The sequence below is a fragment of the Nuphar pumila genome, chromosome 8, assembly GCF_984573655.1.
Source record: "Nuphar pumila chromosome 8, dmNupPumi1.hap1.1, whole genome shotgun sequence".
Classification (NCBI taxonomy): Eukaryota; Viridiplantae; Streptophyta; class Magnoliopsida; order Nymphaeales; family Nymphaeaceae; genus Nuphar; species Nuphar pumila.
Window position 1 is genome coordinate 17,977,511 of NC_143256.1, and position 24,281 is coordinate 18,001,791.

Consider the following 24,281-nt stretch of genomic DNA (forward strand, 5'->3'; position numbering starts at 1 on the left):
CTAACCCCATCTTGCTTATTAAAAATAAGAAAGAAAAGGTAACAAAAAAAAAACTGAGACTCACCGATGCCAACATGACAATTTTAACTGTGATGTTTAAGGGGGTGTTTGTGTGTCATGGAAAATTCAAGTTTTTTCGCAAAAAATGCATCGATGGGCGTGCGTTTTTGCAGAACTTACAATGCCAAAACAAACATGGCGTATGGAAAAATGCCTCGACGGGTGTGTCATTTTACACACTTAACTCTCATTTTTCTCGAAAAACTGTTCTCATGTGGGTCCCATTTAGTTTCCGCCGCAGAGGAATCCACTAAAGAAGTGCCGCAGAACCCTATTCCTTGACAAGAAAACGCCGCTAAATGTTTGTTTCATCGTAGCCAAAAGACTAGAAAAAGAGGCGTCACATTTTTTAAATGCGGCCCAACTTTGACAATCCATGCAGCAAACGTCTGGTCGACTCGGAATCGTAGCTTTCTCAAAAGCCAGTCTGGTAAAAGGTCCCTCAAGGACAGAGTAGGACGCCAGACCCACTTGAATCCAGACCGAGTTCGTCCTATCGTTTATGAATGCCAATGGATTCACATAAATGAATGCACCATCTAAATCTAACCCATGGCCTAGTCTCAGAGTGCAAGCAAAATATGAGGGACCGACAATCTGCCGTCGGTGATGATTTTTTATTCTTCTTTGGATTATAAAAAAATATAATAGAAAAAAAATAGATACCAACGGGAGATCCGCTTATCTGGCAAGAGCAGTTAGTGCACGTCACTTGTGTTGGTTGTAAGTTCGAATCCCAATGGTACTGTCGAAAAAAAGGGAAAAAAAAAGTAAATGCGTGTGACCCTGTCCACTAATAACCTAACAGGCTTACACGTTTGGCACTCAGAACCGAACAAACTTTTTTCTCTTAAACAGTTTAATGTTGCTAATTCCATTTAGTGCACGTCACATGTAGTTTTTTTATTATTTATAATTGAATCATTTGCACACAATTAAAAAATGACAAAGCAAGCATGCATAATGTTGCTAATTCCATTTTCTTTTGATACCTCAAAGAGTAAGGAAAGGGTGATTTTTTTGTCTTTCTATCATTGACATTCTGTTTATGATAGAGATAATATCTTTTTTTTTTCTAGCATTATTTACCATATGTGAAGTTTGATTGAGATTGCCTTGATATTTTACATTTAAATTTGTTTCGGTTGTATTTTGTGCTTTGCACAATTTATAGTTTAATCCATCTTTGTCATGGTGATCTCCTTCTCTTTGTTGTATTTTTTGTTTTTGTTTGTAGGTGGGATTCCGGATCAACTGTTGGTGAGTTTGACGGTCATTCAAGACGTGTCTTAAGTTGTGCATTCAAGCCTACAAGACCTTTTCGTATTGTTACATGTGGAGAAGATTACTTGGTGAATTTCTATGAGGGACCACCATTTAGGTTCAAACTGTCACAAAGGTTAGTCTTGTTTATGGTTTTAAGAGATTGATTTATACTATATTAGGTCAAGGATAGTGCAAATTTGCTAAAGGTTCAGCTGTTTTAACATAATTGTTTTGTATGAAGAATCCTTTGGTACATTGTCTTTCTTTTTTGGTAAAGGTATGAGGATCCAATGCAGGAACTGAAGCGTGACATGTTAGCCTGTCGAAGCAAATGAAATTCTAATAGCTATTCAGTATATGATGTGTTAGCTTTTAAGTAAATAATGACCATTCTCAAACTTTAGGAGTGCACTCTGGCTTGAAACATTACTATAACGTTTAACTTGCAATGGAATATAAAATCATGGTATAAATAAGTGTTCCTAGTATCTTCATGCTTGAATGACATTTTCCAAAAGCAATGCACATGATGTAAATAATATTTTCTCCAAATTGTAAGGAATTATGTGCTCTAGTGAGGGAGATGTATACCTGCCCTTTATCTGATGTGTAGTCTGTTTAAAACTAGTAAGAGAATTAACTAATAACATCCAAGGGGAATATATCAGGGTATTGAAGATAACATTTAAACTATTATTCCTAAAATGGCCAACACAGGTTTAAATTAACTGCACCGTCTAGGTAAATGTTTTAATATAATTGATCTTTGTTCTTGTAGGGACAGGACTACCACTTTTTCTACCAAAAATCTAAACAGATTTTTCAAGCCATAACTAGAGAGCTTTTCTGTCCTAGAGGATGGGCCCTGCTGGTTTCCAGATCACAGTTCATATCTTGATAATATTGCTTCAAAATACATTATAACTGCCAAGCCCCCTTCATGAGAGCGATATAGTTATGAATCTAGTCTGAGCACATCAGGAACACTTACTAATTTAGGTCTCTCTCCCTCTGTGTTTAAGGCTGGAAGGTTATAAAAATGGCAAAAAGCAGAAAATATGACAAGAACATGAGGGGCTTGGCAAACTTTCTTTTTCTTAACAGTTAACATAGGTTATGGATATATAAATGATAAAAGAGTAAGTTAACCGATAAGGGAAAAGGCTACTAACAAATGACGCTTCTCTAGAAAATCTAATTGCACATTCATAAAGGTTTAAGTTTCATATATACATATGGATTCATACAGTTTGAGGATTTGATTAACATATTTGTTAGATTTGAAATTAGATCAAACTAGATTAGCTTTCTATTCAAAGTAATTTAAACATGTATCTCTATTTGAATCTTTATGGCTATGGCCACATATGAGAAAAAATGGAAAGAATGGAGAATGGGGCATGCCAAGATTATGTCTTGGGTCATTAGTAGTCTTGATATCAAGAAGTGCTTGAGTCTAGCTAAATTTGAACATGCAAATAAATATTTGCATGAGACTATCTTAAGAAAATGTATTCTCTTAAATCTATGTCACATGGGTGCAGGTGCAGGGGCAGGGGTGCGACACTTTAAAAAAACTTGGGTGCGGGGATGCGGCAAAAAGTTGGACATAAATGACCCTGGGTGCATTGACTGCACCCAGGGTCAGGTTGATCGCATCGGGTGCGGGTGCGATGTGAGTGCGGCACCTAGTTGAAGAGTCCCTGTGACATAGTCTTAAAGATATTACCCACATTTGCAACTTGTAAGACAAGGTACACACTATGATTCAAGGAGAAAAATGTATTAGAGAATATTTTAGTAAGTTGTTCGACCTTTGGAATGAGTTTGCTCTTCTTGAGTCACAATGACATTATCCCAAAGACATAGAACTCCGTCAAAGACAAATTGATGTGAAACATTTCTATCAATTCATCAATGGTCTAAGACCGGAGTTTGAGTCTACTAAATCGGCTTTTCTTCATAAAGGAGAAGTTCTCTCTATTGAAGAGCTAAGTATGAAAGAAAATAGACTAAAAAAAAGACATTTAAAGATGATGATAATTCGGTCATAGCCGTGTCTAGGCTGAGAAACCATGTCCATGCTTACCAACTACTACATTATAACTATCACATTATAAGAGACCAAACAATGATAGCTATGGAAAGCAAGACAATGAGTTTGAAAAAAAAATAAATTATTTGCTATTATTGTCGTGAACCGGGGTATGTCAAGATATATTGTCCTAAACTAAAGATACCCTATGAGAAGAAGGTAGCCTCCGTTGCTCAAGAGTCAAGTGAATTCAAAGCTACACAAGAATCAACTATTGAGAGCATGTCCTTGACTCAAATTGTAGAAGCTCTTCAACCTCTATTCAAAGGAGCTTCACCAACCGAAGCTACGGTCTCTTCTGTTGGCATCTTTGATCCCAGTAAGTCTCTTTGGCTTCTTGGCTCATGTGCCTCATTTCATATGACACTAAATTGTGATATTTTATCTGGATGTCATAACTCAAGCGAGTCAAATGTTTTTTATTGTTGATAGAATATCTCTTGAGATAAAGGGAATAAGAAATTTTGAAAATATTTTAAAGAGATTTTTTATTCAAAAAATTAGATATATTCCCAAGGTAAGCCTAAATCTTTTATTTGTCTCTTAATTATGTGACCTTTGGTATAATGTTTCTTTCTCTTCTATTGGTTTATGAGTGCGGGATCGTCTCTCAGGGAAGCTGATTGGAGAAGGCTGTAAAGAAGGAGGTTTATACTACATAGATTTTTTGGAAATACCTAAGAATACTTTTTGTTATAATGTTTAAAAACTGAATTTTGGATTTTGGAGCTCCCTAACCAAAATCTTCTGAAATATTATCTGCATGAATGCAACCAAAACTGATGGGAGCTCCCATGTGGCAGGTCATGAATCCCCTTGTCATTTTGTGGTTGATGTATGCTTCAAAATTTCCCTTCATATCTTCATCTGGTCTGATACCATCTTCAGATTGATGGTAACATGATTATGTTCCTTTGATGTGTGAAAGAATATGTGGTGTGTGCGAACTGTGAAACAAGGTGAGAGAAATGAGTGAGTGAGGAGGAAGAAGAAGATATAGGAAAAGAGAGGAAGTGAGAAAAGACAAGGGAGAAAGAGAATAGGGGCTGGAATCGTGCCCTATCCCTCTCATATTGACCCTTATAAAGGTAATTTAAGTCAGTTTACAAAAATGCCCTTCATAACTATATCTTTTGACCTATTGGGTCTTGAATACAAAAAAGGACTTCACTAGCCAATCAATTTTGACTCTCATGTAATGCTTCCTTATAACATATTGTACTTCAAAGGATAAACCGGAGTTGCCAGTTGGGGAAGCGATTCGGGTAGTGGAAGCGGGAAGTGAGGGGGAAGCGAAAAAAGGAAAAAACAAAAAAAGGAAAAAACAAAAAAAGGAAAAAAAGATACATTTTGGAAGCGCCACGTTTCGCGCCTCCGAAATATGCTTCGGAGAAGCATGCTTCCCCATGTCCTATGGTACTTCCGGTAACCCTGGGATAAACCTCTAAAGTGGTCATCATGATGTATATGAACCCTTTATTTTTGTTACCTCATTAATTCACTGGTCTGCACTCCAGTTAGGCTAACCAAAACAGAAAAAGTGAAAAAGTGGAAAACTTCCCTTAAGTATCCACTAAACCTGCCATCTTCTGATCGATGCAATTGGATTGAGTGTTAGATGTCTTCATCCTTCTAAGATTTTAATTCATGGTAGCCTCTTGGTTCAAGATAGAACGCAGAAACATAACATTTATTCAAGTTTCCTTGCATTGCTTGTTTGGCCCATCAAATATTGTGCATTGGTGTGATTTGGCTACATTGTTTACAAGATGCCTTTCCCCATTAATTGTTGAAGCATACTCTTTATTTTGGAGCAACAGTCGTGTCCTTGATTTGCAGAGTCCAATGCAAAACTTCTGGAAAAATGTTCTAGGGTTCATATTAATTAACATCGAGTGCTTGGTATTTTTTCTTTTTTTTTTTCAAAATTTCTTGTAGGAGAAATGTAGTCATTATTTTAATTTTATGTCAATGATAAAAAACTCATTCATGGCATTGTAGCAATGTAGGCTTGTGGCCATAATAAAATATAATGTGCTGAGGAAGATGTTCTTGATTGTGTCTTACCGAACAGAGGTAGTATGTAAAGGAAACATTATTGTTTGAAGTGCAGGGAACATTCCAACTTTGTCAATTGTGTAAGGTTTTCTCCTGATGGAAGCAAGTTTATCAGTGTAAGTTCAGATAAGAAAGGTATACTATATGATGGGAGGACAGGAGAAAAGATTGGGGAGCTATCTGCTGAAGGTCACAATGGTAGCATCTATGCTGTTAGTTGGAGTCCTGACAGTAAAGAGGTATTTATGATATTCCTATGCTATTTTCATTATTGATTAATAATTATACTTCCAGTGGTGGACTTAGTATGCAAATATCTACATTGAATGATATCTACTTTTTCCTTTTTCAGATTCTTAGATTGATAATATGAACATTTTAATTGGAACACAATTAAATTTAAATGTTACTCATATAATCAAATGCCTGACTAATGGAGAGTTTTTCTTCTACTTTTTTGTTTTTTGGTTGATCGAAGAAGCACATTCATTTATCTGTTGAATGAAAGTTTTATACAATCTGGTTTACCTATATTCTAATGGTCTCCAGCACCATACTGGTTCTGATGGGGCTGTACTTGTCTGTATTACAGGTGTGAGTGGAAGTGTTAATCCAAAGTTTCATTGTGTGCTTTAGTCTGCTTTACTTTGGTATTGATAGAAAATTCTTTCATATTTTCTGTGTAGTTGGATAAACCTGGTTGAGGTTATATTTGTCACAAAATGGCACGGATCCCAATACCGTCCATAATGGACTCCGAGGGTCAAAACATAATGCATTTGAACAAAAACATAAGAACTAAAATGAAACACAATAGAATGTGAGTAAATAACTTCATTAATAAAGAACAGTAAAAATACAAAAAAAATACATTTTAATCCTCATTACAATACACTAAAAAACACACAAGAAACCTAAAACCATGGTTGCTAGTCGAGGAAGCGGGAAGCGATATGTGAAGTGGAAGCGGGAAGCGTGGCACTTTCAAAATTTTAGGAAGCGGGAAGCATGGGACGACTTAAAAGCGAATCAAGAATCGTCTCGAAAGCGAACCAGAAGCGAATCTGGAAGCGACCTAGGAAGCGAGGGGGAAGCGAAAAATAAAATAAAAATAAAAATACAAAAAAAGAGAGGAAATGCAGGGAAAGCGAAGGAGAAGCGTGCTTCCCATAAATGGGAAGTGTGTTTCCTATAAATGGGAAGCATGTTTCCCATAAAAGAGAAACGCGCTTCCCATAAATGGGAAATGCGCTTTTCAAAAAAATTGGCGCTTCTCAGTGCGTTTTGGAAGTGCGACCTTTTACGCTTCCGAAACATGCTTCCCCACTAGGCTAGGTGCTTCCAGTAACTCTGCCTAAAACTACTCATCACTCCCTCACCTTACAAAGGCACCCACCCACCCATATTTATAGAGAAAAGAAGGAAGAAGAGAGAGATTAAAGGAGAGAAAAAGGGAGATCACACTAACCATTGGACCATAAGTCAAACAACTAGTCCAAGTCAACCAAAGTTGACTTAACTTTAAAGTATATATATCAGAGTTACCGAAAGCACCTAGCCTAGTGGAAGCACGAAATGTTGTGCTTCCGAAACGCGTTGGGAAGCGCCATTTTTTTTGAGAAGCGTGCTTTCCCGTTGCTTACCCCGCGCTTCTCCTGCGCTTCCTCCCTTTTTTCATTTTTTTTTATTTTTATTTTTTCGCTTCCCCCTCGCTTCGTAGGTTGCTTCCGGTTCACTTCCTAGGTCGCTTCCAAGATGATTCTTGATTCACTTTTAAGTAGTCTCACGTTTCTCGCTTCCTAAAATTTTGAAAGTGCCACGCTTCCTGCTCCTGCTTCCTCGACTGGCAACCATGATATATGTTAACGCCCCCGCTCAAACTTACATTGACTCACTATAAGTTTGCAATTACAAAAGGAATCCCATTACACAAGATATCGACATGTTCTTCTATAATACAAATTCTTGAAGGAGCTTCTAGATCTTCCTTGATATGCTTGAAAGTTCTCTAGAATCATCAATAATGCCAATATTTTAAAGAGTGCAAAAGGAGCAATCCAATTAAAAATAACTATATATATATATATATATATATATATAGAGAGAGAGAGAGAGAGTAATGGGTATGTGCTAAATAAAATATGCTAGATGAAACATGCTAAATGAGTTTTTCAGGGTTTTTTTGTTTTATTTTTAAATTCTAATCGTACAAATGTGATCTATGTACTTGATTTTATAGGGTTCAACTCTTTAAGTGTTCGATTCTGACACATGAGCGGATTTTTATAACGTTTAAAAAATCACCATTCCAAAATCTTTGTTAATTTTTAGGCTCCAAATATCATTTTTTTCATCGAAAACACATGATCCAAGTGTGGATTCCTCGTAAATTGACCATGCCCAACACATTTATGGGGTCAGAACTGCAAAAAAAAAACCCACACCAAAAGAGCAGAAAAACCCATTTAGCACATTTCATTCGCATATTTCATTTCGTACACACCCATCTCTTTGTCTCTCTCTCTCTCTCTCTCTCTCTCTCTATATATATATATATATATATATATATATATATATATATAAATGACCAAACACGCCAAAAATACAATACATATTTAATAAGACATTTTAATAATTTTCAAAATCTTTTAATAGTAAGAAAATTTTTCAACATCAATTTTGAAAGTCATTAAATTTTTATACACAATATTCATTGAGAGTCTCACCTCAATAGATAATTTTACGAAATCATAGTTCTTGATTTATAAGAGAACACAATTGCATATTATCAAAAGAAGAGATGCATGCATAAAATATCTCAAAGATAAACGTATAAATCATTCATCACTTTAAACATTCATGAAAACATGCATTATTGAAAGTCAATACACACATCTATCTCGAAAAGCACATTAATGCATGAAATATGAATTTTCAAACAACATCAATACCATGAATAAATAACTCACAAAAGAGTTTAACCCACATAAAAAATATTCATAAAGCAGGGTTTTTCAAAACAAGTAGCCATATTAAATGTACAACAGAAATAATGGGGAAGTTCAAAATCCCACGTACAAATCATAACAAGAGATATTTTGTAATAATGACAAATATTAATAACAATTTAAATCTCAACAATAGAAACAATATCTATAAATACACTCAAAATATTGCATCCTATGCAACCAAGGCATATCATGATGTAAATCACCCAAGATAACTAATCATGGAACACATTTAAAATATCTTTAAGCATGCAATTAAAACATATTCAATGCAAAATGCATGAAGAATTTTCAATAACCATTTCCCAGACAAGGGTAAATGAGTGAATCTTTTTTAGAAATTTTGTGGAGAGATTTGAAAATCCCACAAATATCAAGAAATGATATTTTGCAAACCTTCACAATAGTTCGACCACCATAAGCAATTTACCTCGCTTGACCTTCAAACCTCAAAATTCAAGTGTAATAGCTGCTAGAACAAGAGATCAATGACAATGCCACTTATGAGCTTAACAAACACACAAAAAGTGTGAACATCTCATCTATATAAAATAACACTTAAATAAGAGACAAACCTCAATGTTTCAGCTACTAGAAAAAGAGCATAATACAAACACACAAAAAGTATGAATAACCAATGGGTGCACCTAACTCATTGCAAACAAATCTTTCTTGTCTACGTAAAATGACACTTAAATAAGAGACAAACCTCAATATTCAAGTGCATCAGCTACTAAAATAAGAGTATAATACAAACACACAAAATGTGAATAACCAATGGGTGCATATAACTCACCACAAAAATATCTTTTAAATAAGAGACATAATAGGAGAAGACACAAAGTAAGAGAGCTTGTAATAAAAACAAACTAATGTCATCAAGAAGGATAAATGTATCAATTTTAACAATCTTTCAAACACCATATTTTCAAAATAGATAACCATCACAGATAAACATAATTATAAGTATTCATAATAACATTGTCCAAATAAACAAATGAGTGATATAACACACTCATAGAACTAGAGATCAAACAACCGTCAATTAGAGCCAAACTATAAGGCGACAATCTATACTGATAAGAAAACCAAGGTGCACACAACTCACCCCAACAAGCATCTCTTGTTCAACAAAAGCAACATGGATGTAGATACCAATCAAACCCAAGACAAGTGACAACACATCACTCATAACCTTTGGGAATCTAGACTAGTAAGATGACATGAGGTGCACACATAACTCACCTCAACGGCTAACTCTGACCCAACAACAAGGCCAAAAATAAATGGCGCATCCTAGAAAAATCTATGATGGACAAAAAACAATGCCAAAAGAAGGCAAAAAATACTCACGGAAATTGATTTTCAAATAAGTGAGTTCATATATAAAAGTACCGATTTGAAAAAACAAAGTTTTAAATCAAATCCAATAAAGGTAGATGAAGACTTAGAATGAATATAGTTCAATCATATGCACAACAATATGTCAATTGATGCAATCACTTCCAACACAAGATGTCTCATGACAAATTTTACAAACTTTGACAAGCAAATAATGGACAAGAATCATGCCCAATATAAATAATCTACATAGGTGTGATGAAATTATGATGTTAGAGTATCTTTCAAAAGATAATGGAATCATGAATCCACCAATCAAGAAACAAGTGCACTAAGGCACATCATATACAAAAGATCCAATAAATCTCAATAAAAAGACAAAAGTATATGATTTTATTAAAGAAAAGCTTCTAAGAAGCTAGATCTAAATCATTAGTCTACTATTAGACAATTGATGACAAACATATAGAGATTCACAAAGAGCTATATAACTATCAACAACCATGAACTCATATATATCATACAAAGAATTTTATCACAATGTAACAAATATAAAATCTTTAAGAAACATGCAATGAAGTATCAATGCACAAGAAAGAAACCACTAAGGGTTACAAAAGTGCACAAACACTCAAGTCACTAAGCTACCAAAAAGCACATAAAACTACTAAGGGCTAAGCAACAATCATACAAGAGTCTTTTAAAAAATATAAGTTTTATTCATAAAATGCTCAAGAAGCATACACAAGAACCCACTAAAAAATATAATGCATAATAGAGAAATTAAAATATGCATTCGAGTTCATGATGACAAATCATGCTTATGCCATCCAATAATAATCACAAAGGCTACATAATTAAAATCATGCATGGTCACATAGTTAGAATCACCAAAGAAATATCACTATATATTAAAAATCCCAAAGATAATCTATGTAAATACATACATTAAGAGACACAAAAAAAAATGTAAAAAATTAATATTTTGCAAAACATGAAACACATAAGATTTTAAGAAACCACATATTTTTGCAAAATATAATTTTTTCAATATACATATCCATAATCTAAAAAATATATTAAAAGACAATAATTTCTATTGAGAATGTAGGGTACGGGTCTGGTTCTAGACCCAAAATGATTCTTTTGTATTGTATTTACATGGTTGGTGTTATCGGGTCTGGGTTGACAGACCCGATCCAACTTGTATCATATATATTACATTGAATATAGGGCACAACCTCTCATTGAGAATCGTGCCAGTCATTGCTGCCTCTCCTTCTTGCAAATCCCTTTCTCTTCTGCTGTGGATGAAGATCTGGTCGAAGGTGCGTGACTTCTAACATGGTATCAGAGCAGGCTGAGAAGTAAATACTAGGTCGAGTTCTCTTCTTCCTTTCTTTGATCCAAGATCTGATCTTATCAGATCAGATTCTATTCTCCTTCTGTCCTGAAAATTGATCTTATCATATTGGGTTAAAAATCTCTCTCTTAAAATTTTTAAACATCTTTCTTCCTCTCTAAGTTTTCGATCTCTTAAAACTGAATCTGTTCACGTCAAACAGTCTGGTCACGTCAAACCAGATCTGTTTTCTTAAATCTTGATTATTTTTTTTCCTCTTTGATGCTGGATCGGATCGTTCCAGATCTAGTGTTTTCGTTCCAAGCCAGACTAAATTAGATCTGGCCATGGCATATTGATTCTTCCCTTCAGCAGCGTTAAATCAAATCTGATCGTATCAGATCAGATTTGTGTTTCCATTTAAACTTAGATCTCTCTTTTGTCTTTCAAGTCAAATCTTATTCTCCAAAACCAAATCAAAGTTTCGGTCCATACAAAAAAAAATTCAGATCATTAATTTGTCGTGTTCTACTGATTATTTGTTTCCCTGCAATATTATTTTCGTAGCAAAAAGAAAAAAAAAACAAATTTACATTGCTGGTAAATCAAACTGCTGGTCAGAGTGTTCTTTTGTTGTCCTTTCACATGGATTCTCCCTTCCAGTTTCCTTGGACAACTCATATAACTACTTGACCTGGAAGCGACAAAGTTTTCCTTTTATTAAGAGTCTGGATCTCTCTGGATATCTTGATGGAACGATCCATGCACCACTAGAATTCATCCTGCAAGAAGAGCGAGATGATAAAGGGGAGGTTTCCAACAAATTGATTCATAATTCAAAATTTGTAACATGAAGAAGAAAAGATCAGGCAGTTGTGGCTTACATTACCTCTATGCTTTCCCATGAGATATTAGTGGCCATCCTAGATGAATGTTCAGCCAGAGAGTTGTGGCAAATATTGGCGCAGACTTATTCACAGATTTCATAAGCTAGGATTTTGCATTTAAAGAGAGAATTTCAGCTTTTGAAGAAATAGAGTTTATCAGTGACATAATACATGAACAAAATCAAGAGTATTACATATCAACTAGCCATGGTGGGTTGCGTAATTCTTAACAAAGAAAAGGTTCAACAGGCACTGAATGGTCTGGGTTCTGACTACCACATGTTAGTCACCTCTCTTCTATGCCTCCCTTCATTGTCCAGTTTTGAAGATCTACGGACTAAGCTACTACAATATGAAGTTACCATTAGGGGCGAGAAGATGACCCTGAATTCCAACAACCATGAGGTACTTGTCACATGAGTAGTATTAGGGCGAGGACGTGGGGGCTTTTGAGGTGGGCGTGGACATAGAAGAGGTAATCAAGGAGGCCATGGGCTTTTTCCCATACCCTACATGTCACCTAACTTGTATCCAGGGAACCCTATAAACATCCCGACATGTTTTCAGTGTAATAAAATGGAGCACATTAAAGCAAATTGCTGGCATAATCCGCAAAACAAAGGCAAGTTTAATGGTGCTGGGCCTTCTACTAGGGGACAAGCAGAAGACGACCGTAAAGGAGATGAAAAGAAAAATGTGAAGAATCTTTTGATTTTCGCTCTTTCAGAATTGAGCTTTAAGCAAACTGAGTAGGAGACTTGGTACATTAACTCCGGGCTGCTGCACATGTGACATGTGATATTGGTAAGATTTATTAAAACCGGAGATGGTGTTCTTCATCCTATCTCTCATGTTGGAAATATTTTCCTTCTACTCCCCAATTCCTCATTACCTTTATCTGATGTTTACCATTTTCCTAGTATTGTTAAAAACATTGTTTCTGTTTCTAAACTTGTCAATGATACTAATTCTTTTGTCGAATTTACTCTTTCTGTATGTGTCAAGGATCTTCTCACGAAGAAGACACTCGTTGAAGGAGAACGACAGGGAAACATGTATGTCTTCAAGGAGTCTCTTCTAGTTCATGATGCATCAATAAATTCACAACCAGTTCGTCCAGTGTCATTAAAAGTTTGTTTTAGTCTATCTCAATGTAATAAGCCAGAGATTTGGCATCGTCGTCTTAGTCATTGTAATCATTCATTTATTGAGAAGCTTGTGTCTAGTGGACTTGTTCCGCAGTCTAGTTTGAATGTCGAGGCTGATTTTCTTCTTTGTTTCCGTTGTCAATTATGTAAAAGTCATGTTCTTCCATTTCATTCAATAAATCAAAGAGATTTTGTGCTTTTTGAAATTGTCTATTCTGATGTCTGGAGACATGCCCCGCAGTCTTCTTTATTGGGCAATCATTATTACATTACTTTCATTGATAGTTACTCTAGATACACCTGTATTTATTTTATCAAATATAAATCTGAAGTTTTCAAGCTTTTTTGCTCATTCTGTGCTTTAGTTTGTAATCAATTTTCAACTAAAATTCAATATTTTCATTGTGACGGTGGATGAGAGTACTTATCAAAGGAATTTACTGAATTTCTCTAAGATAATGGAATAGGTCGTCGAATATCTTGTCCACACACACCACAACAAAATGGTGCGGCTGAAAGAAAATACTGGCACATTGTAGAGAGTGCGCTGAGTATGTTGCATAACACTCACATTCCTTTAAACTTGTGGATGAAAGTTTTTCATTCAGCTGTCTATGTCATAAATCGACTGCCAATGAAATTGTTAGCAGATCAATCCCCTTATTTTACGCTATTTACACTATTTGGGGTTCATCCTGACTATAATGAGTTGCGAGTGTTTGGCTGCATATGCTATGTTCATATTGACAGTTCTTAACGTGATAAGTTTCAGAAAAAGGCATGCAGGTGTAGGTTTGTTGGATATGTTGATCAATATAGAGGATATCACTGCTATGACTCCACTACCAGTCGCATCAGAGTTTCATGGAATGTCGTGTTTGACGAGACTCATACTGATGATTCAGGAAGTACAGAGGGACACTGTAAGGATGCTAAAAGTTATCAGCCATGGCTTGTTGCTGAGGTGCTTGATCAAATGGTGATGCATGACGTACCCTCATGTCATACACTATCTGCAGAACAAAATAGTACAGTTGTACACCCAGAAAAGGAAATGTCGACAAACACACAAGATATTACTATGCCTGTCATTTCAGATGTTACAAAGTTTTAAGGGATTACCTATGTGCAGTGAAACAAAGACAAAGTTCAACGACCTATTGTGCAACCCAGGAGGCTTGAGAGGATTCACCATCCTATTGAAAGATGGGTAAGTTATGACAACTTCTCTACAGACTTACAACTGTTCATCTCCCAGATTGAAAAGCATGATGAACCTATCAGTTTCTCACAAGCATCTACGTCAATCAAATGGGTTGAGGTCATGAATGAGGAAATGAAAGCTTTACATGAGTGTGGGCCTTGGGAGATTGTTCCTAGACCATCGAACAAGAATGTTGTAGGATCTAAATAGGTCTATAAAATCAAGTATAAACTCGATGAATCCATTGAACGCTATAAGGTGAGGCTAGTAGCGAAAGGGTTCACTCAAGAATACGGGCAAGATTATGCCGAAACATTTAGTTCTGTGATCAAGATGGAAACTATTCGATTAGTTCTGTCCTTGTCAGTTCAGTATGGATGGACTCTAAGTCAACTTGATGTCAAAAATGTATTTTTTGCATGGCACTCTCAAGGAAGAGGTGTATATGGAGCAACCCTCTAGTTATACCAAACATAGCCCCAACACACATGTTTGCAAGCTACGAAGAGCCATCTATGGGCTAAAGCAGGCCTCCCGCTCATGGTTTGATAGTTTCTCTATTGAAGTTCAGAGACATGGGTTCGATCTCATCTTGATCATTCGCTTTTTATTTTTCGAGATTGTCAGGCACGCACCTTAATTCTTATATATGTGGATGATATTATTATTACTGGGAACTCCGATGAACACATAGAAGCTACCAAGATCTTATTGAGTCGACAGTTTAAGATGAAAGATTTGGGGGTTTTGCGTTATTTCTTAGGGGTTGAGGTGGATCGACAGGATGAAACACTTCACTAACCCAACACAAATATACTTTGGATTTGTTGGATAAGGCAGGCATGAAGGATTATAAACCTCTATCCACCCCTAGTGTCCTTAATCATAAACTCGGATCCCGGGATGGGGAAGCATATGAAGATTCCAAGAAATATCGGAGTCTTGTGGGTATGTTCCAATATCTCACCTTCACTAGACCAGACATTGTGTATGCAGTGAATCAAGTTTCACAATTCATGCATGACCCACGAACAAAGCATATGAATGTTGTCAAGAGAATCCTTCAATATTTAAAAGGAACTCTTGGAGATGGTCTAGTTTATCATCAATCCAAGACTAAAGGGGAGCAACATCGACTGGATGTATACACAAATGCAGATTGGGCTGGAGTTCCAGATGACAGGCAGTCGGTTTCTGGATATTGTGCTTTTCTTGATGGGAACTTGATGGCGTAGAGTAACAAGAAACAACGTGCATTTGCACGATCTAGTATTGAAGCTGAGTATCGATCTATGGTGGCTCCTACAATAAAGGCCACATGGCTGAGACATCTTTTGACTGAAGTTGGAGAATCTATGCTACCCACCACTCTCTTGCACGATAATCAAGGTGTCATACAAATTGCTTTTAATCCTATTCACCATAGTCGCACAAAGCATATAGAGATTGATCAATACTTCATTCGGCAAAAGATTGAAGATAGAGAAGTTGCACCTACTTATGTTCCTACGGCTGACCAAGTGGCAGATTTGTTCACTAAGGGCCGTACCAATATGCGTTTTTGGTTCTTGAAGAACAAGTTGTCCATGTTGCAAAACCATGCACAACTTGAAGGAGGGTATTGAGAATGTAGTGTACAGGTCTAGTTCTAGACCCAAAATGATTCTTTTGTATTGTATTTACATGGTTGGTATTATCGGGTCTGGGTTGACAGACCCAATCCAACTTGTATCATATATATAACATTGAATATAGGGCACAACCTCTCATTGAGAATCATGTCAGTCATTGCCGCCTCTCCTTCTTGCAAATCCCTTTCTCTTCTGCTGTGGATGAAGATTTGGTCGAAGGTGCTTGACTTCTAACAATTTCTACATATTCTAATTTCAAAAGAAGACATTCATTTTTAATATAACCCTTTCAAAACACCTACCATACATATGAAGATAGAAAAGCTAAAGATACATACCGGAATGCAAAATCCTCGAATCCATGCTATTCATTAATACGAATCTTTTTCAAGACCATGATGCCTTGCTCTGATACCATGTCACAAAATGGCATGGACCTCAATGCACTCTATAATGAACTCCAAGAATAAAAACACAATGCATTTGGATAAAAACGTAATAACTAAAATAAAACACAATAGAATGTGAATGAATAACTTCATTAATAAAGAACATTAAAAATACAAAGAAAAATACATTTTAATCATCATTACAATACACTAAAAAACACACAAGAAGCTTAAAACTACCCATCACTCTCTTACCTTACAAAGGCACCCATATTTATAGAGAAACGGAGGAAGAAAAGAGATTAAAGGAGAGAAAAAGGGAGTCCACATTAGTTTGACTAGCTGTTGGACCTAGTCCAATGGCTAGATTTCTAGCCGTTGGACCAGCAGTCCAACAACTAGTCTAAGTCAACCACAGTTGACTTAACTTTAAAGTACATAATATATATACAAGTATATATATATATGTATATATATATATCTTAACAATATTTGGGTTATATCATTTGAACATCTAAGACAAGTAGTTTGCATTGTATGCTGTATCTTAATAGCCTTTAGTTTGCAAACTTAATCTGTTGAAGTGATTATGTCACTATGAGAAATAGAGATGGTGAAAAGCCCTTCATTTTCCTTGTTAGCTTCGAATCACATCGGCTACTGCTGGATTTCTGGTTTTGACTGAATTGCCTGTTGCAATTTTACAGGTGTATTAAAGGAAAGTGTTAATGCAATATTTGATACATTGTTTTTTCTTATTTTTAGGTCTTCAAAGAGAATGCACTTGCTGATTATGATTTTTTCTTTTGGTGTGACTCAACAGAAAGATACCTATTCATTATTTGTTTTATATATTTATTTCTCTAGTAGCCAACTCTCATATCTTACTGCGAAAGCTTATCCTGCTGTTTCAGGTGCTAACAGTGTCTGCAAATAAAAGTGCAAAAGTGTGGGAGATTGATGAAAATGGAAACGGTAAGGTGAAGAAGACACTTACTTCATCTGATTCTGGACTGGATGGAATGCTAGTTGGTTGCCTGTGGCAGAATAATCATCTTGTCACTGTTTCCCTTGGTGGCACTATTAGTATATATTCAGCCAATGACCTAGAAAAGATGCCAGTATCATTTTCTGGGCACATGAAGAGCGTCACTGGTTTGGCAGTCACCTCTGAAGGCAGCCAGAATATTATTCTATCTAGCAGTTATGATGGGGTGATTGTCCGATGGATGCAAGGAGTTGGATGTGCAGGAAGGTTACAGAGAAGGGAGAACTCTCAAATTAAATGTTTTGCAGTGGTGGAAGGAGAGCTCACCACATTTGCCTTTGATAACAAGGTAGCACCATTTCTTCATGTACATGTAGTAGTTGCCTTTATTTTTATATCTTGTGGTTTGTGTGCTTGCACCATCTTTTTGAAGCTGATTTTCTTGATGACTTATGATTGCAACTAGGCTGGAGAACATGATGATGTGTCTTTCTATTATCCAATATGATCACTGAAATGAATATATTTCAATTCAATCTTGCACCTTGATGGGGTAGGCAATTTACACACTAGCTAAAATTACTACTCAATGTTGAGTCAGGCATAGTAAGCCAACAAGATCTTGTGTTCTAAATAAAACATGTCTTGAGGGAAAAGACTGACTAGATGTTCATTGCAATTGAATAACAAGAAAATGAAATCTTGCGTTGATGGAGAAATGTTAGATCCCTCAATATAGAAATGGCACAAGAATGTGCTTCATAAAATGCCCTTATGTGATATTACAGAAGTAATTTTGGCATTTTAGAGAACAATGGAGTGAAAAATATAAAATATATAAAGAATATGAAAAGTGAAGTTATTGATGACTAGTATAGTTTTGTGAACTCCATGTATAGTGAACTGTGATAGTGTTAATAATTTTCTCTGGTGGTAAAGGAGCTTGATTGTAAATTATATTTTTATCAATAAAAAATGTCACTGCCTTTAAAAGTAGAACTACAAACTGCAAAGATTTTGTCATAAAATATGACAAATATTGAGATTAGGGGTGGCAAAACCTGACACGACCTCCCAACCCGACCCGCCAACCCGCCTTTTAGGCGGGTTTAGGTTGGGCTTAAACTAACCCGTTTAATAAACGGGTCAACCCGCCTTGATAGAAATCATGGGTTCCTTTCTTCATCTACAAGCAACAGCACAACATGGGGAGAGAGAACGTGGCTGCAGCAAAAATCCCTAATCAGGGTATTCATTTTTGCTTCTCTGATTAAATACACACAAATACAATAGCTAGGGTATGAAAATACCCATTACATGTTATGATAAAATTACAGCATGCCATTAATAAAACACTAATGAGCATGTGTTTAAAATGAAAGGAATTGGGTCTGGATTCTGAGTTCCAGACCTTATACTAAATGACAGTATCTTTTCACCCCCCCTCCAGTTGTACATGGTTTTGGACCATGAACATCCAAAATCTGTCCTTGATAAGTCCTTTTGTAAACAAGTCAACAACTTGATCAGCAGTCCACACGTATTCTGGTTCAATTTCCTTCTCTTCAACCTTTTGTCTTACAAAATGTTGATCAATTTCAATATGTTTGGCACGACTGTGGTAGATAGGATTGAATCACATGTTGATAGCACTTTGATTGTCACACAAGAGGGTATATATATATATATATATATTTTAACACCACCCCTTTACCCTTTCTCGTGGTACCCCATTCTCAAGCCCCATCCCTCTTTACCCCTTCTCGAGGTACCCCCTTATTTTTTTAATTGGGGGGGGAGGGGGGTGCTCGAGGTACCCTTACCCATTATCGAGCCCTGTCCCTTTTTTTAATGGACAAAGTTAACCAAGTCCATTTTGGACAATGATAACCTTGGGTGCGGGTTGACCGAATTGGGTGCCACACCCGCGTCGCGTCGACGTGGGTGCAGAGGCCTCTTTGGTGAGTCCCTGTGGCATAGACTGGGAGCATGTCTGTGCTCGCTAGTATGTCTAATGGCAATAACATGTGAAAGATTTCCAAAGGCTATTCGGTTGGAGATTTTCTCCTCGTTTTTAAGTTATATTGTCCTAGTCCAATTTGATGATTTTATCAGGTGTTCTCCAAATATTTGGTCCTCTTCTTTGATGTTCGGATAGTAAATATCAGGGATAGTCCATATATTCTTGTCTGGAAAGCTTTCCAGCCAATTATAAAAGTTCAATACACGGTAGTATTGCTCACCAAGTCTGATGAATAGCATATTCCTTTAATAAGGAACAATTTCTTAATCTACCTGCCAAATTCCAATTGATGATATCCTGCTGTGGGGCTTATATTTTGCTGACTGTACAACAACTGTAGCTATGTACAATATGTTCAACTTGCTTTTGCTACAAGAGATGATCCTTTTCCCAAAATTTTACAGGTAAGGAGAATTCCGCTGCATGCTGATCAGTGTGGTGATGAAGAACAAATTGATATTGGTGCACAACCAAAGGACTTAAATATTGCACTTGATAAGCCCGAGCTGGCATTGCTTTCAACTGATTCAGGAGTAATCATGCTTCGTGGATCCAAAGTGTTGTCAACTCTGAATCTTGGGTTTGCTGTGACGGCATCTGCAATTTCACCTGATGGAAGTGAGGCCATTGTTGGTGGCCAAGATGGGAAACTCCACGTCTATTCTGTCAATGGGGACACTCTCACTGAAGAGTCAGTCCTTGAGAAGCATCGTGGTGCTATTAACATCATTCGTTTCTCCCCAGATGCCTCTATGTTTATTTCTGGTGATCTCAATCGAGAAGCTGTTGTATGGGACCATGTCACTCGAGAGGTACCATCTCTCTCTCTCTCTCTCTCTATATATATATATATATATATATATGTGTGTGTGTGTGTGTGTGTGTGTGTGTGTGTGTATCAATCCTTGAACACAAGCACACACACATAACAAAAAGAAAACAAGAATTGGTGTATGTACAGAGTCTACAGACAGTATGCGAGGGAGATGCACATTATAACACTTTGCAAACCATGTAAATCCTTTTTTTTTGTCTAAGAGAAATAATTTAAGCCAGGGGATAAGAAATATTTCAACAAGCTTACAGAATAGATCAAATTAAGATTCTTAACCACCAGTCCTATTCCGACCAATCCAAGCTAAATCCCCATCTGGCCATTTTATTGGCACAATCCAAAGCTTGTTTGAACAACCACTGAAATGCTGGATAAAACCAAAACAAATGCTCAATTGTTTCGTTCTCATCGAAACAGAAGTAGCAAGTACTTGCAAGCTGGAAACTTTTGTCTTTCAATTTGCACTGGTTATTAACCTTATCAAGTGCTAAGAGCCACACAAATATCTTGGCTGTAGGAGAGGGATGGAAACCCTGGACGGTGTCATTTGGAAAGTGGTCTACATCTTTACAGCCAAAAGCATGGCTAAATGAAGCTATAGAGAACATAACACATCCGTCACATTTCCATATAAGGAATTCTCGCTGTCAGAAATTTTCCATGGGCCTAAAAATCCAATAGCCATAACCAAAACCAATCTTCTACCTCTTGCTCCTTGAAATTCCTTCTGAATTCAGTGAACTAACTAGCTCTTCCTTTCCAACATTCACTTACAAGTATGTTGTTATCTCTGTTTATGTGAAAAAACGGTGGATATCTTTCAGCAAGAGTTACATCCCTGGACCATAAGTCTGTCTGGAACCTCAGCTTGACCCCTTTGCAAGCTTGATTTGAACCATAAACTTAATTACCAATTCAATCACCCCCCTTTGCAAGGTCGTACTTCCTTGAAGATTTGATTATTTGGTTCCAGCCAACCACACCACCAGCTGAGATAGAGCTACCATTTCCACGTACCAATCCATTTATCCCCTTCACCCAAGCCTATGGGACCAAAAAACAAGTTAGATTCCAGATTTGTTCAAAGCTAACAGTCAGATCTGCCTATGATTCCAGTAAGTGTTTTAAAATTTAACATTCAAAACAAAGAAATCTTCTGAAAAATATTAAATCCATAGAGAAGAAAGAGGTTAGAAGATTAGAGGAAAAAGCATGAAGATGAGATTAATAGATCACTTCGTCATGGCTGCTCTAATTCTGTGTCAATTTTTGTCATTTCAATTTGACTCAATGAAATAGGAAAGAGAAAATGAATATTCTAACTACAACAGGTTGATGTCCCAACTCATTAATCACATGGGATGATCTCTCATAATAGATTAATCCTCACTAGGATTGAGTTAATTTTTTTTTATTAGTCAAGCTAGGTTTGCCTGAATATGGCCCGGTTGAGATAGTGTGACTCCAACTGGTACTACAAATCAATTACACGAGTCATTGATGACAATGATACAATACTAATGCATGTTACGTAAAGCAAAAATAAAAACACATATTGAAGAAATGCCACGTATCCTTACATCTTGTCCTTAAGAGTTAATTAAACAGAAAGATGAGCATTGTCAGGGATAGAATGGGCATGTTACAAGCTGTTTGAAATTACAGAACACAAAAAATTTGACATGAAGCAAGTTGAAGGAACTGGGAAAAGGAGGAGCTCAGTAAAGATTGGAGATCAGCAATAAGCAGGAATATTACTATTGGGGACCATAAGTTTAGCTTTAAGCAACAATGGGATTACAAAGCAAATTGTGGTGCATAAGACAAATACTAGTTTTGATAATAATGGTGTACTTTGCTATTAATTGCATGTTCTGGATTTTTATGAGAAGGTGACAAAGCAATCAAGACCTAGAATGAATTGATTCGGCGTAATATCCCTGTTATGAAAAATGTAGTAGACATTCATTCTATTGTATGTCAATGGCATTCTAGATCCAAAAACCTTGAAAATTCTTAAGCATTTACGGCCTTGTGTGCGGTATTATAATTACCCTTGTTTTCCTAGACTACAAAATGCCTATGTCACACAGACTCGGCTAGGGAGGTGCCGCACCCGAGTCGACACGCCCCGACACGGGTGCGGCTTCGGACTCGGCCCGGACTCGGTCAACGCCGAGTCAGACTCGGTCAACGAGTCCAGGCCGCGTCCGTCCACATTTTGGACTCGGTCAACTTTGACCGAGTCCAAAAATGTCCATTTTTAAGACAAAAAACAAAAAAAAACAATTTTTATATATCTTTTTTTTAATATATAACCAGACTGTGCAATGCATGCAGTTGCACAGTCACAGACTGTGCAACTGCAACTGCACAGTCATTGCACACAGTCTGTGTGACTGTGCACAGTCTGTGTGACTGTGCACAGTCTGCACAGTCACAGACTGCATTGCACAGACTGTGTGCACAGTCTGTGTGACTGTTTCACAAGTCACAACTTATGTAAAAATATGTATAAAACACGATAAAAGGTAACCCAACCATTTGAGATAGCTAAATAAATGCTTTTCCAGTTTAAAAAAATACTGGTTTCACAAGTATTAGAAAAGCTAGCTTAAGAACTACCATAAAGAAATGGGAATGCCAAATTGAAACTTTCGAAAAAATTAAGGTCATAGTTTTGGCTACTTAATTTTAATTGTTTACTAGAATTATATATATATATAGCCGAGTCCCCGTGTCCAAAATTTTTGAAATTGTGCCGCACCCGTGTCGCACCCGCACCCGCACCCGCACCCATGTGACATAGCAAAATGCCATGGTTCAATTTATCAGGCACAATGTAAATCCTATATGGTTTTTTAATTTTCTTTTTGTTTCCTAAATTCTTTTTACACACATTAAAGTAGTGGAAGGCTGTCATGCTTCATCCATGTTTTTTTTTTCTTTATTTTTGATAGATTTTGTCACTATATTTAAGTTGTTCATACTTCTAACTTTTTGGTTCCCATTTGCACAGTCCATCTCTCTTTCTTCCTTTCCCTTCCGCATTAATCCTTTTTAGAAATGTAATGTTAATTACCAAGGTTTGATTTTTAACTTCCTGAACATTTGTCTCACTAACCAGTTGACTATCTTCTGCAGGTTAAGCTTAAGAACATGTTGTACCATACTGCTCGTATAAATTGTGTGGCTTGGTCTCCTGATAGCACAATGGTTGCTACGGGATCTCTAGACACAAGCATAATTATATATGAAGTTGATAAGCCAGCTTCAAGTCGTATAACCATAAAGGGTGCTCACTTGGGAGGTGTTTATGGATTAGTTTTCAATGATGATTGCACTGTTGTAAGCTCTGGTGAAGATGCATGCATTCGTGTGTGGAGATTAGTGCAGCAGTAACGGGATCGTAATTGCAATTGATGGTTGATTTGGTTTTGGAAGCAAGTTGTGTGGCCTTACATTTCTTGCTCTGTGCAGTCTTCGTCAAAAGAATTCTCTGTTTTGTTTGTAGGAAAACCCTTTCCAGTTTGTCTTTGATTGAAGACTAGAAGAACATAGCAGAATGGCTCGTGTTTTGATATGATTTTGCTGATGTGAGTTTTTCGCCTTTTTTGGGTTATATTGGGTGTTTTTTTTTTCCTTCTCCTTTTGTCGGTCTGATCAGCCATGCATACACCTAAATATTTTCCATGATCATATTTGTGTATGCAATGTTCATTGCTGGAATTGTGATGAAATAATAGAAAGCTTAATCCCTTGGCCTATTCGCACTCTCTTCTTTGTTCAAGCATGGATATTGCTTTCTTTTCGGGGGGGGGATGAAAGAGACATTCTTTCGTAGGAAAGAGAACTTTTACTAAGGGAGGTGAAACAAACATCTCCATGGAAAACATGTGGTGGTGTTTACATAATAAAGGCAAACAAGCATCTTTCCTGTCAAAATGGGTTCACACCACTGTTGTCTGTATCGGAATCGGACTTGTATCGTTTGGCCCAATGATTC

General features: G+C 36.5%; 1 protein-coding gene across 1 annotated transcript; it reads left to right on the top strand.

Annotated features, from left to right (window-relative positions):
- Window positions 1–195: 195 nt before the first annotated feature.
- LOC149829701 (actin-interacting protein 1-2-like) lies at window positions 196–23,677 on the top strand. Its single transcript, XM_090015263.1, has 6 exons — window positions 196–200; window positions 1,298–1,459; window positions 5,535–5,718; window positions 17,344–17,766; window positions 19,845–20,252; window positions 23,420–23,677. The coding sequence occupies exons 1-6, from the start codon at window positions 196–198 to the stop codon at window positions 23,675–23,677; spliced, it is 1,440 nt and encodes a 479-aa protein (XP_089871389.1).
- The last annotated feature ends 604 nt before the right edge of the window (window positions 23,678–24,281 follow it).